Source organism: Mesoplodon bidens (genome assembly GCF_964165515.1).
Source record: "Mesoplodon bidens genome assembly, chromosome: 20".
Classification (NCBI taxonomy): domain Eukaryota; kingdom Metazoa; phylum Chordata; class Mammalia; order Artiodactyla; family Ziphiidae; genus Mesoplodon; species Mesoplodon bidens.
The window spans coordinates 24,728,310-24,742,896 of record NC_138181.1 but is presented as its reverse complement, the minus strand read 5'-3'; the positions used below and the strand labels follow the sequence as shown (position 1 = coordinate 24,742,896).

Below are 14,587 nucleotides of genomic sequence, written 5' to 3'. Positions count from 1 at the left end.
ATCTCTGATAATATGGCATGTAAAGTGCTAAGTATTTAAACCTGGTATATAGTTAGAACTCAATAAATGTGTACTAGTATAGTTATACCAACATAATTATCAAACACATATATTTTACCTTATAAGACTGTCCATTTGACATTTTTTTTAAATACAAGCAGTATTTACCTGCACCAATGCAACAAGATCTTGTAACTGTCTAAGTTTCTGTTTTGCAGCCATAAGTCTATTGATCTTCTGTTCAAATTCAGCATCTTCAGGAGTCTCATCAACCAGACTGCTCCTATGACTAGATAATGAAGCTCCACTGACTGCCTCATCTTCTGCTTCTTCCTCCTCCTCCTCCTCATCTTCACCTTGTGCAACGTGAATCCCCTGTTCCCGTTCTCTATTATATCGACAATCTGCTGAAAACACGTACCAGTGAAATCAATAATTTAATAAACTTAAGAGTACTAAAGAAAGGGATTCCACTTCCCAAGAATAATATGGTAAAATTATCTGTGAATAGAGTCAATCATACCTAAAGAAGGAGGCATGTTTAGAGCCCTTATGTTGGCAGCAGATCTGTTGTTAATTTCACAATTAGAATTAACTGATCTCCCATCTCTATTATTAGAAACACACTGTGCGTTAGAATTACTATTTACTTCGTTCCAGGTGGCAGCTACTTGTGGATTTCTAAAAGAAAGAAAACAACCTGAAGTTATTTAAGGTAAAAAATATATATAATAATAAGAAAATCAAAGTTTTAGAACTGCTGATAAAATAATTCCAGACTATGAACATCATGGGCTATTTCCCCATTTAAATTCATCCTCTAAATAAACGGCTCTTGCTTTTCACTAACTTCTCCTATTCACAAATTTAAGAAGAAAAACATCTAAAAAAAATCAAAATTACAACCTAAAAAAATCAAAATTACAACCTAGAAAAATCAAAATTACAACCAAAAAAAATCAAAATTACACCTAAAAATAAAGAGGTAGGAAAATGAAGTTACGTACTTCTTATGATTCTTTTAGTTGATCTAACAAACAGCAAATTTACTAAACTACTGTATTCAATACTTCCCTATTTGTACACTGACCAAAACAGCAGACTTACAGGAGAAAAGCTTAAATAAAAGGCAAACGGTAGGCACTCTATTGAGGTTTCTTTTGTTTCATATTAAATGTACTGTTAGGGTGAATATGTTAGAAAAACAACTTAAAAAAAAGTTCTTACCGAATGTTAGTAACAGGTTCAGAATTTTCATGCTCGGAATCATATTCTGACTCTTCAGTTTCTTCTTCTTTTGTGTTTTCATTTACAGCATCTGTCATCATATCTGATGTTTGCTCATAATAATGAACTAATTCTCTTAGCTCATTCAACCTCTTTCGAACTTCATTTAACTTCCTGATAAACAACAAAAACATTTATATTAACACCCATTTTAGCAAACTAAAGCATACACTATTTTCATACAGTAGCAGCCAGCACAAACAAAATTTAAACCCAGTCAAATATCCAGGGTATGTGACTATAATGAATGTAATTTCAAGTACAGGTTATTCAAACTCTTATCACCTTATTTACTTATGTTGTGTTACGGACAAAAGCATAAAAAACCCTCTTCCAAGTGTTCATTTTAAGCAGGTATAGATGTTAACAGCTTAAATCTCAATGTCAAAAATATTCCTATGTTTCTTAATAAGTATCAAAAATGTGAAGTACTAAATATTCCATTAAAATAGTACCTCTTGGGCAAATCAGGTATGCAGGCATTACTGAGCATTTACAAAAGGTTCCCAATTTGTCTACAACATATAGAGATCTACCAGTTACCATACTATATAACATGTTTACCAAAAAGAATAATTAGGTTGTTGAATTTTTACTGAGTCCCAGGAATTATGCCAATGTTTTCTAATCCTTAAAACGCCTTTATGAACAAATATATTATGCCAGGTGAAGAAAAAGAGGCTTAGTGAGGGTGCTATTTGTCCACAGTCACACAACCTTGTGAGATAAAATTTCAGGGCTGTCTAACTCTAGAGCCTGGGCTCTAAACCATTTGAATACAGAAATCTTTTAACTGTAGTCCCTTTATTTGGAAAACAGGAACATATTAGCTCATAGAAATTACATGTTACTACAATGTCACATTTCTCTAGGACAACTCAAAGATGCACATATAATACACTTATTCCACCACCATACCACTTAAGAATGTTTATCATATCAAATTAACTCAGTTTTTCCAGAATTTTCGACAAAGAAAAAACCCCCAAGATTTATCCCCATTATTCAATTCTAATCTATGTAAACAATGTTTGTAGAAATGTTTTACTGGAGTTTTTCAGTTGGATTTAGGTGGCCTTCATTTTCACTCTGATTCTGAGAAACTAGAGAAGCAGCAGGATAAGGAACAGATGATGTGAGGCTATTGGATTCTCCATTGACAACTGGTGTTAAGCCTACAGGAGCAGAGGGAGCTGCGGTTGTACTTCTCTGATCCACACTCCTTTGTGGGGAGGCTGAAGAAGGCACAACTACCAAAAAAAAAAAAAAAAAAAGACCAGTTACCATAAATAAACAAATACAGCATCAAACAACACATTCATAGTTGGCTCAGACACAGAAAAATAAAAAGTAAAAGTCATTAACATCTTAAATCCTGCAGCTTTAAAATGTGAAACTTAAGGATATAACCAGGCCACTTGTTTATTAACATGTCCTTCAACCAAACAGAGTTAAAACAGAAAGGAAAGAATAAGGAAAGACAAGATGGAAACCAACAAGAACTACGATATTCTACCTTGAGAAAGTAACAAGAGTACTCCTCTGATAAACTTGGTTCCAGGTTAAGTTAAACAGAGCCACTGCATATGATGTGCAAGGACACCATCTACAAATCTTTACAGGGCAACCCTAGCTGATTAGGTCCTTGAGAATGTTCCAGTCCAGAGGGATTCTATCTGGTCTCCAAGGTGGAACTTCTCTTGTTCCAAAAGATAAAGCAAAATTGTTAAAGTGACTGCGGTACATAATACCATGAATACTACTCAGCAATAAAATTTTCTAATTAGATGATGATTAATCCTCTAAGACAGCTCTTGAACTACATTTTAATTACTTTTCTGTCCACACAGATCAGACAAAGATACCTTATGCTTTCAAGGGTAATAAATGAAGACTAAGAATCTTTGTGCTTCTCTCTCTCCCCTACCAGTTTATTTATTTTTTTCTTTTTATTTATTTATTTCTGGCTGCGTTGGGTCTTCGTTGCTGTGTGTGGGCTTTCTCTAGTTGCGGTGAGCAGGGGGTTACTCTTTGTTGAGGTGCACGGGCTTCTCATTGTGGTGGCTTCTCTTGCTGTGGAGCACACGCTCTAGGCAGGCAGGCTTCAGTAGTTGTGGCTCGCAGGCTCTAGAGTGCAGGCTCAGTAGTTGTGGTGCATGGGCTTAGTTGCTCCACGGCATGTGGGATCTTCCTAGACCAGGGCTTGAACCTGTGTCCCCTGTACTAGCAGGCAGATTCTTAACCACTGCACCACAGGCAAGTCCACTACCACTTTAAAACTATCATCACTTATCTCTTCCTCACAGTGACAATCGTCATTTGTTGCTCACGTTATCCACTGCTACAGCTGGTTTCCAGTAGTCTTTTCTCTCTATTCCTTGACTGTTCTACCTTTTGCTCTGCTTTCATTGTTTCCCAGAGAAATATATGATTTTTTAGTCATCAGTAGACAGAGTGCTACTTTAATTATGTGTATAAAACTGACCACAAGGCTTTGAGTACAACTAAGTTTTTCTTGGTTGTATTCATCTGCTTAGGAAGGATGGGCTCTGGGATTAGCTTATACTCTAGAGGAGGCAGAGGAGTAGCAGAAGTCAGGGAAAAGGAAGGAGTATGTCTCAGGGCAGAAATAGTACAGTTCTTTGAAGGTGGCAGACAACTAGGGTGCAGTACAGGGATCCAGAGACGATGTTTCTATCCCTTGTCTGTTCTTTAATAAGACAGCATCTGGAATGCTAAAGAATAATGACCAGTTAGGGTTGACCCTACTGATTCCAATACCCAGTGCTACAGCTCCCACTACCAACTGTTTGAGTAAGAGGCAGGGACCAGGCTTGGGAAGGTATGTGGCCAAGTGAGGACTAGTAACTGGATCTGAATTAGACAAAGGCAAGTAAAACATCTGTAGAGCAGAAAAGACAGTTCCTACAGTGTAACTAAGATGACTATTGGCTTTCCTATATAACTAGTACAATCAGCCCTCCATATCCAAGAGTTCTGCATCTGCGGATTTAACCAAAAGCAGATAGAAAATATTCAGGAAAAAAAAAATTCCATAAAGTTCCAAAAAGCAAAACTTGAATCTGCAGCATGCTGGTAACTATTTATATAGCATTTACATGTATTAAGTATTGTAAGTAACCCAGAGATGATTTAAAGTATACTGGAGGATATGCTTATGTTACATGCAAATACTATGCCATTTTAGATAAGGGACTTAAGCAGCCTCAGATTTTGGTATCCATAGGGGTGTGGGTGACGGTGCTGGAACCAATCCCCCATGGATACCGAGGGATGGTAGCATAACTATTTAACTAGTATACCTAGGATGACTATATGCCTTTCCTAGTCCCACCTGAGATGACTATTTATGTATTTTAAAAAATGAAGTGTTTGGGACTTTCTGCACTAAATAAGTTTTTCATATCTCAGGTTTTTATTGTATAAATACTTTCTAAACCTGTTTCATAGTTTTAAAATCAAAGTACTAATTTGGTTTAGCTTTTCCTTAAGGAAAAATTTTGGATATGCTAAAAAGTGCAGTATTATTATGTCAAAGTATCTAACAGTTACCTTCTCTTATACTTTTCCCTTATTTAAAATCCTACCAGGGGCTTCCCTGGTGGCGCAGTGGTTGAGAGTCCGCCTGCCGATGCAGGGGACACGGGTTCGTGCCCCGGTCCGGGAAGATCCCACATGCCGCGGAGCGGCTGCGCCCGTGAGCCATGGCCGCTGAGCCTGCACATCCGGAGCCTGTGCTCCGCAACGGGAGAGGCCACAACGGTGAGAGGCCCGCGTACCGCAAAAAACAAAACAAACAAACAAACAAAAATCCTACCAGGCTTCCCTGGTGGCACAGTGGTTGGGAGTCTGCCTGCCAATGCAGGGGACACAGGTTCGAGCCCTGGTCCAAGAAGATCCCACATGCCGCGGAGCAACTGGGCCCATGCGCCACAACTGCTGAGCCTGTGCTCTAGAGCCCGCACGCCACAACTGCTGAAGCCCGCGTGCCTGGAGCCCGTGCTCCGCAACGGGAGAGGCCGCGCTGTGAGAGGTCCGAGCACTGCAACGGAGGGTGGCCCCTGCTCGCCGCAACTGGGGAGAGCCCGCGTGCAGCGGCGAAGACCCAACACAGCCAAAAATAATAATAAAATAAGTAAATTAATTTAAAAAAAAATAAAATCCTACCAATTTTTCAAGCCTAAATTCATTCTTTTCCTTTTCTGAATTTTACAGATCTACCATCTATTTGGCTTTACCATACATTGCCTTGTTATTTAAAAACTTTTCACATACAAGTCCTATTTCCCCACAAAAATTATAATTTTCTTGAGTAACTATGTGTTTATTCATTCACCAAATATTTACTAAGGAATTATTACATGTTGGCATATATACTTACGTGTCCTCTACCTAATACTGCTTAGATTTACTTACATGATGAATTGTTCAAATGTTCATCTCGAAGTGTATGAAGTTCTCCAAGCAGCTTGTCCATTTTTTGTTTCTTTTCTTGTAACACTCTCATTTTGCTAAAAAGCTGGACTTTCTCATCAGGTAAATGCTCTGAAACTGATGGATTTCTGCTCTGAGAAACCTCTCTAGTTAATGAAAGACTTTCTGCTTGTCTTCTATTGTCTGGAACAGCTGGAGGCTTTTTAAAAAAAAAGAAAAGAAAAGAAAAAAAAGAAAGATTAGGCGATTAAAGCTTGCAGTCTCATTTTAAAAATGTACAAACAGGGCTTCCCAGGTGGCGCAGTGGTTGAAATCTGCCTGCCAATGCAGGGGACACGGGTTCGAGCCCTGGTCTGGGAAGATCCCACATGCCGCGGAGCAACTAGGCCCGTGAGCCACAACTACTGAGCCTGCGCATCTGGAGCTTGTGCTCCGCAACAAGAGAGGCCGCAACAGAGAGGCCTGCGAACCGCGATGAAGAGTGGCCCCCGCTCGCAACAACTAGAGAAAGCCCTCGCACAGAAACGAAGACCCAACACAGCCAAAAATAAATATAATAAATAAATTAATTTAATTAAATTTAAAAAATAATTGGATCATATATAAAAAAAGCATAAATATTCTCTCTCATTTTTTCTTTTGGCTGCATTGGGTCTTCGTTGCTGCACGCAGGCTTTCTCTAGTTGTGGCAAGCGGGGGGCTACTCTTAGCTGTGGTGTGCGGGCTTCTCATTGCGGTGGCTTCTCTTTCTGCAGAGCACAGGCTCCAGGGCACGCGGGCTTCAACAGCTGTGGCATGTGGGCTCAGTAGTTGTGGCTTGCGGGCTCTAGAGTGCAGGCTCAGTAGTAGGGGCCCACAGGCTTAGTTGCTCCGCAGCTTGTGGGATCTTCCTGGACCAGGGATCAAACTCGTGTCCCTTACGTTGGCAGGTGGATTCTTAACCACTGCATCACCAGGGAAGTCCCAAAAATACATAAATATTCTTTATAAAAAGAGATAAACATTTGTGTAGGTTGTGCTGGTCAGTAAGTATATATGCCTTTCTTATTCCCAAATTATATACATACTGTTTCCTAATGTGCCACCATATCTATAAAACTATATATATACTGTTTTATAGACTCACGTAACTACACAGTGGGGATTCACTGGATGTTATTAACTGGATCTAAATTAAGTGCTAGAAATGCCACATTTTATATAGAATAAACCTTCAAAAATCTCATTCTCTCTCTTGCCATCTTTTAGAACCATAATCATAAACTTTAACTTCTTAACCTATCAGTTTCTCCTACCACTTCTTTGCTACTAAAAAAAAAATTATGAAACATTTAAAAAATCCACTAAGGATTAGGGAATCATATAATGAGTAACCAGCACTGAGCTTAGTCAAATTTTAGTATTTTGCCACATTTGCATCAATTCTTTCTTTAAGAGAAATATAATATTATAGATAATAGCTAAAGCTTTATACATAGAAATCCTGACCCCATTACTCTCTCAAGAGATAACCACAATCTGGAATTAGACACCTACCATTCTCAAACATATTTTTATTTTGTAATACCTATGAAGGTATCCATAAAAAATATACACTCTACACATTTTAAAACATAAGCTAAGTGGTATCCTTCTTAAACTTGCATTTTCATTCATTAGCTCTGGTTCATTTACTGTAGCTGGTTATAGGATTTCACTCTATGTATATATCATAACTTACTAATCCATTTTCCTGTTCATGGACATTTAGATGTTTCTGCTTTGCTATTAATACAATGCTGCCATGAACATTCTTGTACGCATCTCCTTTTGAACAGGGTCACTAGAAAAAATGTACTAGATATTGCTAAATAACTCTCCAAAGTAGTTAGATCATCTTCTTTTATTTAAACTTGGGTCAGCAGAGAGAAGATAATGCATTGTCAATTATACCCATTTCCAGTGGAGAGGTATTAATTCACCCTTTCTCACTCAACAGACTGAAATTTTGCATTTATGTCATTATTTACAAAGGTCATCAAATTATATCACTTAATAACTCTGAAATTAAACTTAAGAACTTCCTTAAAATTGTTAGTAAAACATTGCACAAGCATAGATTCACACTAACTTAAGCTTAACAGTTGTGACTATTAACAATCTTTAAGGTGAAATAAGAATGCGACATCTAGGAGCATACAAAGGGGAAGTTTCACTAATCACTTCATTCAAAGTAGATATTTCCTCTAAATTAGTGTTTCCCAAAGCATAGTCCCGAGACATCCAGCACTGGAATTCCATGGTGGGAAGCCCACCCCAAATGTATGAATCATAATTTTGGAGGTGGGGGGATCCCACTGACCAGAAATCTACATGTTTTAACAATTATGCCAGGTGATATGTATGCTCAGTAAAGTTTGAGAAGCACCGCTTTAGTTAATGTGATTTTAAATCCAGTATAACAAAAAAAATGAAGTTACCTGAGAATCACGAAGCTGATTATGAAAACGCTGAATTAAATCATTCAATTCTTCATTTAGTTCAGATGTGATACTGACTCCAGATAGGCTACCTGTAGTTTCTGTTACAACTGGAAAGGAAGTTAACAACTTTCATTCATGCATATAATTTAATAATTCATTAAAGCAAATAAATAAAAAACAACACTTTAATTTCTGAGAAGCTAAAAAGAAATTTGGGGGGAAAAAAGAAATTTTAAAAATCTCAATGTAATTTGAAACTAGTTAACCCTCAGATCTATCTGCCAACCAATCATTTTATAAGTTTCCATCCAACCTGAAAATAAAGGGACACTCACAAAACTCTAGTATAGTGGTTCATCTTTTTCTGTCCCAACATTCAAGGAGGGATACTGTTACATCCCAATTAAGAATAGTGACTCAGGGCTTCCCTGGTGGCGCAGTGGTAAAGAATCTGCCTGCCAATGCAGGGGACACGGGTTCGAGCCCTGGCCCAGGAAGATCCCACATGCTGGGGAGCAGCTAAGCCCGTGAGCCACAACTACTGAAGCCCGTGCACCTAGAGCCCGTGCTCAGCAGCAAGAGAAGCCACTGCAATGAGAAGCCTGCACACTGCAAGGAAGAGTAGCCCCTGCTTGCCAAAACTAGAGAAAGCCCACGTGCAGCAGCGAAGACCCAATGCAGCCAAAAATAAATGAATAAAATAAATCTATTTAAAAAAAAAATAAAAAAAGAATAGTGACTCAACAGAGTCGGGGTGCGGGAAGGTCTACCAGATTGGGTTGGAGGCGTGGCGGGCAAAGTGGTTAGTCTGAAAAAGCACAGCTAATTCTGACCAGTCTCAATCCCCACCTCCCTATCAGAATCAATGTTCTAGTACAGGGGCTAGCAAACTTTTTTTTTAAAGATTCAGATAGTAAACATGTTAGGCTCTATGGAGATACAGTTCTTGTCTCAACTACCCAACTCTGCCACTGTAGGGCAAAAGCAACTATATACAATACATAAACAAATGGACATGGCTGTGTTCCATAAAATCTTATTTCAGGCAGTGGGCCAAATCCAGCTGGCTATAGTTTGCCGATCCCTACTGTAGAACAGATAATTTATTGAAGGAGTTGCTAGTGATACAAGTCATACTAAAAGACCAGTTTTTATCTTCCTAAGGCAGTATTCTGATGACAATTTTCATAATAGTTACTCTCTATTACTCAACCACCCCATGCTTATCTTTCCAGCTCTAAAAGAGACAGTGACTATAAACTGTTTCTGTTTTGAAGGAAAATATTAGCTTTTTCAATGAGAACTTAGAATTACAGGATGGGGTAGACTCCCACGTATCCAGTCCAAAGTACTTGGGGAAAAAAAAGCAATTACAGTCTAGATAACGCACAACTTGCTAGTTAAATGGTAAAAGGAACACTCTTTCCCATGACAATTATGTTGCCTCTCTTATAAACCTAAAGATTAAATACTGTAAGTTTGTTTTTTCATCAGTATTCTCCTGCAAAATCTCATAAATGCAAGAGAAAGTCTGTTTTCAATCATTAACCTAAAATTTTTTTTTGAAATAGTACATAAAATAAATTCAAATTTAAACTCCTGTTTATTCTCCTCCTGGTACTTGTCTCATAATAGTACATTAAAAAAAGAAAGAAAGATTATCTGCTTACTTAAAAATAAAGGTTTATATTCAGGAATAGAAGACCCCTGATCTGGAACTCAAGAAATCTGATTCTACTAAAATTCCATATAAGCCTAGGCAAGTCACGAGCTCTGTGTTAGAGTTCCTTCTCTCTAAAGTGAGAATTATAAAAAAAGCCCTGGCGACTAACCTACAGTTTTGTGGTGATCAAATGAGATGACGTAAATATAACTATTTGAAATAACATAACTTTCACAAGAAAATCTCTGAAATCTGATACTCCAATCTTGAAAAATATTTTAAAAGTTGGTCATTAACCAAACTGTATTTGTCATTGTTAAAATATTTTTTTTCCTAAATCTAACAGCTAATGATACTTTTGAATTTTGCAAGGGAAAAATGGGGATGAAAATTTGCATAATTATTATATACTATACCATATATATTCTATACAAATATATAATTATTACAAAAGAGTAAGTTACTTGCAAGTCATAAAGTTCCTTATGAAAATGCAAAATTAAATTACATATAACAGTGATCAGAAGTCTGAGCCAGTGGGCTACGTGTGGACAACACGATAAATTGAGTAACAACAGGGTAACCACAGTAAGGACCTAAAATGGAGAGCCCACAGGAGATAAATTATTATTAGATTGTAATGACAGACTACTAGAAAATATAACTTGGTTTTAAGTTTTAATAAGTAACAATTTGTTTTCAACTTAATGAGAAATTAAACACGTAGGTTTGACAATAACAAGACGAACTATAAAGTTAGACTCAATACTAAAGAATTCAATACATAGGATGCGGGAAGGTTTCTTAAACAAGATCCAAAAATACAAAACTTAAATCACTAAGATGTATACTTTAAATATCTTATAATTTTATTTGTCAATTATACTGCAATAAAGCTGAAATTTTTTTAAAAATAAAAAAATAAATAAATTCAATACAATTTCCATCTAAGTGATACATGGCTATGAGGGAAAGAAGGAGAAAGAAAAGAACATTTCTGAGTCTCAGGGAGACTGGATAGCATATAAATTTAGTTCAAAGGAACTAGTGCATACAATTGGATACCTCACTACTCATGTCAGAAGCCAAAGAAGCTTACATTTATTCACTGCCTCACTTAAGGTTTTAACCCTTCCTTGGCAGGCAAGCAAAGCACAGCAACCTTAGTTAAATAAAGTACAAAAGGCAGAAATATAGCAACAAGAGCCCTATAAATTTGAGGTACAAAAACAGAACTACATCCTGTCCCTTTTACCTCTTAAGGGTGCTCTCTGATGAAAAGGAGAGCGAGCTGGCTGTCTGCACGGTACAGTATGATGGCCAGGAGTTGTCCCTGCAACCTTTTCTGCATAATCAGAGAAAAGCACAGGACAGGGTAAGCCTCACATGTAGGTTTCTAAACTAGACAACAATCAAGATCTAATTATATAATAACCAGCATCCACCTTGCAATCATATCATTATTCACTGAGCCTTACTTATAAAAACACTCTAAGATGGTGGCATACCAGAATCATCCATCACAGCAATAGCTTGCTCTGCCTTATGCTGCAGAGCAAGAAGAGCAGCTTGTCGTCCCTGCAGAGCTCTCAGCTGCTCCTGCTGCTGTAACATCCTTTTTAATAAATCATGTTGTTTCTTCAAATTTTCTATCTCTTCCATAGGCTCCTGCTGAGGATCTCTGGCCTGAAAAATAAGACCAACAACACTTATATCTTTTAAAGTCCATGTTCCTATTTCAACTACCAACGGCAAGGTACATACATAGATAATAAATTAGTATTAAATATACAACCTTAGATACAGACTTGAAAGAAAAAGAAGAAGAAGAAAATGATGACACAGAGACAGCCTGTCATGTTAAGAATTAGGTAGTTAGGTAATTTCAAGGTAAAAGACCATATGCTTAGCATGAAGAAGAGATTAACAAAAAGAACATAAAGGAAAAGGCATACAAAAAGGAAGACAGGAAGGCCGACAAACAGACACGCACACCACACACGCACACCACACACGCACACCACACACGCACACCACACACACACACACACACACACACACACACGAATGAGGGATCCAGGCCTTACAGAAAAGGAAGAGCAGATCATCCCAGGCTAATGCCCTAAAAGTAGCCCTGGAGAAAGACCAGACTAAAAAACCTTCTGCCCCATTCCTAGAAGCGATGTTTAAAAACCAACAAAACAACAACCAACCAACTATTTTCTAACTACGGACGGAAATTTTAAAAATATACTTTTTATTTGCTTATTTGATGTGAAAGGCTTTAATTTACTTGCATCACTTTATATTATCATACAGTAAAGAAAAAATATTGTCTTTTGCATCAAAGGTATCATTACTATTTTTTCTTTCAAAAGATGCTCATTTAATGCTGAGTCTGAGGACATAAATTACTTTGAAATTCCCCCCAAAAGGTAACATTTTGCCTAAAAGAGGAACAGATTAAATAGGTGCCACTTATAAAGAATTATAAAATTTTTAAATGTTAATCTTAAAACTATTCAAGTGTAACCCAACCAGAAAAAATAAAGTCAACTAATCAAAGAGAGAAAGTTAAATACAACCTGGAAACAATAAATAAGACAAATTATGCATGAACTGTATACCATAATGGTATTTTTCATCACTGATTTGCCTTTTAAAAAATTTTGTATCTTAAAAGTTTAATGATTTTAGCTAATATTTACATAAAATATTTCTATTAACTTAGAAATAGTCAATTTTAAATTTGCATTGCTACCAAATTTTTGTTGGGGATATGGAGACTTTAAATGAATGATCTCCCCTGGCTCTGACCAAAGTTAACAAGGAAAATAAACCTCAGTGATTTCTTTTCAGAGTAAAAATGCACTGATCTGTTTTCCCTATGTACATTTGATTCCAAGAAAAATTATGGAAAACACAGATGGCTCCAGAGAAATTCCCTTCTGGGTAACATTCCTTAACAGTACTCTGCAAAAACCTCTTCTCTTTACCTCCCCAAGTAGCACTCATTAGTACTGTAAGTAAGAATGAGTAACTGTGATAACTTGGCAAGCAATAAAAATAATTACATGGCTCAGAATTAAGAACTCAAAGAAAGGAAGCTCAAATAGGACGTAGAAGACTACAGTTAGAACGTTTGACGTAGGTATCAGAGAAGCCAGGTCAGTGCTCTATCCAGGACTGGACAACTAGACTTTATGAACATGGAAGAGAAATAATGTACCTTGGTTAAGCTAGTATTTACTGGAGACTTTCCAATAAACTAAAGCCATTTTCAAATCAAGTGCAATTTACTCAGTTCTCTCCCATCCTATACAAGTGGCGTTACCTAGTTAACATTACATTCATTCCTATGAAAATTCATCTTCTTAGTTCTTGCTCATTTCAAGACTATTTACATCTTGAAAAAATAATTTGAAGGGTGAGAGATAACTATCAATCTGAGATAGGGAGCCATCTCAGATCTGATCCAAATTAATTTCATCAAAGTCACTGGTAAAATATAAAACCAGACCCAATCAGGTACAGATTTCAGTGGAACGACTCAGAGAAACCTCTCCAGGTTGACATCAATCAAATACTCCAACAAAGCATCAGTGGTAAATGACTAAGAAAAGGAACATTACACAAATAAGGCAAAAAGTCATCTAGGAAAAAAGAAAACCATCAAGAATGCATTATCTCCATCTAACTCATAATCCTCCCATCTCTCAAAAATAGTTTAGACCTCAAGCTAACCTTAAAGCTATCTAATTTTAAAGAACTTACTAAACAATTTAATATTATGGTTTCTTACCCTTTAAAATGCAAACTTTTAAAAAGAACTTTAATCCTTGTTAGTCACATTTATTTGCAAAACTTTGATACTCTAATTATAAAGAATCATGAACTCCAGATTTTTCACTAATCCAAAGATGAATTCCCAACAATTTTTGAAATTAGTGGAGTTTATTACTGCTTAATAACTTTTGCATCCACATAAATAACATTTCAGACTAATACTTAGAAAAGATGAACTGAGGGAGGTGGGTGGAACTACAATCAAATATAAAGAAAGGGAAGATGAGAAAATGGTAATAAAAATACCTGGGGATAAAAACATGGCAAGAAGATGGTGCATGGAATAGAAATCCAAAAAAGGAGGCCAGGACTATACCCATCCTTCAAACACATATTTTCATTTAAACGTTTTGAGTCACTTTCAGTAAGTACATTCTTAGTTTACAAATTAAAAAAAATAATAATAATAACTTAAGCATGAAATCTCGAGTTGCATACAGGTAACAGATTTCAGAAAACCCTAAGTCTTCCTTTCCTCTACGCAACTGATGTTCTTCCAATCATTCTTCATGGATTCAAATATATTTTTATGGCTGAAAAGTACTTCAGTTAATATGTATTCTAAGTTTTGTCATCTGAAAGGTGAGAAACTATAAGCCCAGAGAAGATAAAGCTGTGATTTATCCAATATCACAGTGAGGGGAAGTCAGATTCCTAAGTTCTAGGTTAGTGTATTTTCACATCATACTATTTGCCCCAAAATTACATCCGTAGACTATGTCTGCTATATTTAAAACTATCTCTGAAGAAGCATAGTCTAGTTTGGGAGACAAATCTAGCCCACATGAAATAACTAGAAATGATTAAAAAGATAGCAAAAAATGGGTAGATGGTATTTTTAAAAGCTTATGAATGTTCTAAGAGCTGAGATTAA

At 36.6% G+C, this 14,587-nt stretch overlaps 1 protein-coding gene across 21 annotated transcripts in view; it reads right to left on the bottom strand.

Annotated features, from left to right (window-relative positions):
• Positions 1–14,587, bottom strand: part of PCM1 (pericentriolar material 1) — a 90,146-nt gene that overhangs the window by 54,869 nt on the left and 20,690 nt on the right. For 7 of the 21 annotated variants that reach the window (XM_081220981.1, XM_081220985.1, XM_081220975.1 and 4 more), the window contains 7 exons: positions 11,376–11,553; positions 8,202–8,311; positions 5,725–5,941; positions 2,336–2,537; positions 1,228–1,401; positions 524–681; positions 169–407 (listed from right to left, as the gene is read on the bottom strand). In XM_081220981.1, the coding sequence (XP_081077107.1) occupies positions 169–407; positions 524–681; positions 1,228–1,401; positions 2,336–2,537; positions 5,725–5,941; positions 8,202–8,311; positions 11,376–11,553 (1,278 nt within the window). Of the gene's footprint in view, positions 1–168; positions 408–523; positions 682–1,227; positions 1,402–2,335; positions 2,538–5,724; positions 5,942–8,201; positions 8,312–11,122; positions 11,213–11,375; positions 11,554–14,587 lie in introns of all 21 variants that reach the window. The other 14 variants (XM_081220965.1, XM_081220979.1, XM_081220966.1 and 11 more) reach the window with 3 other exon arrangements.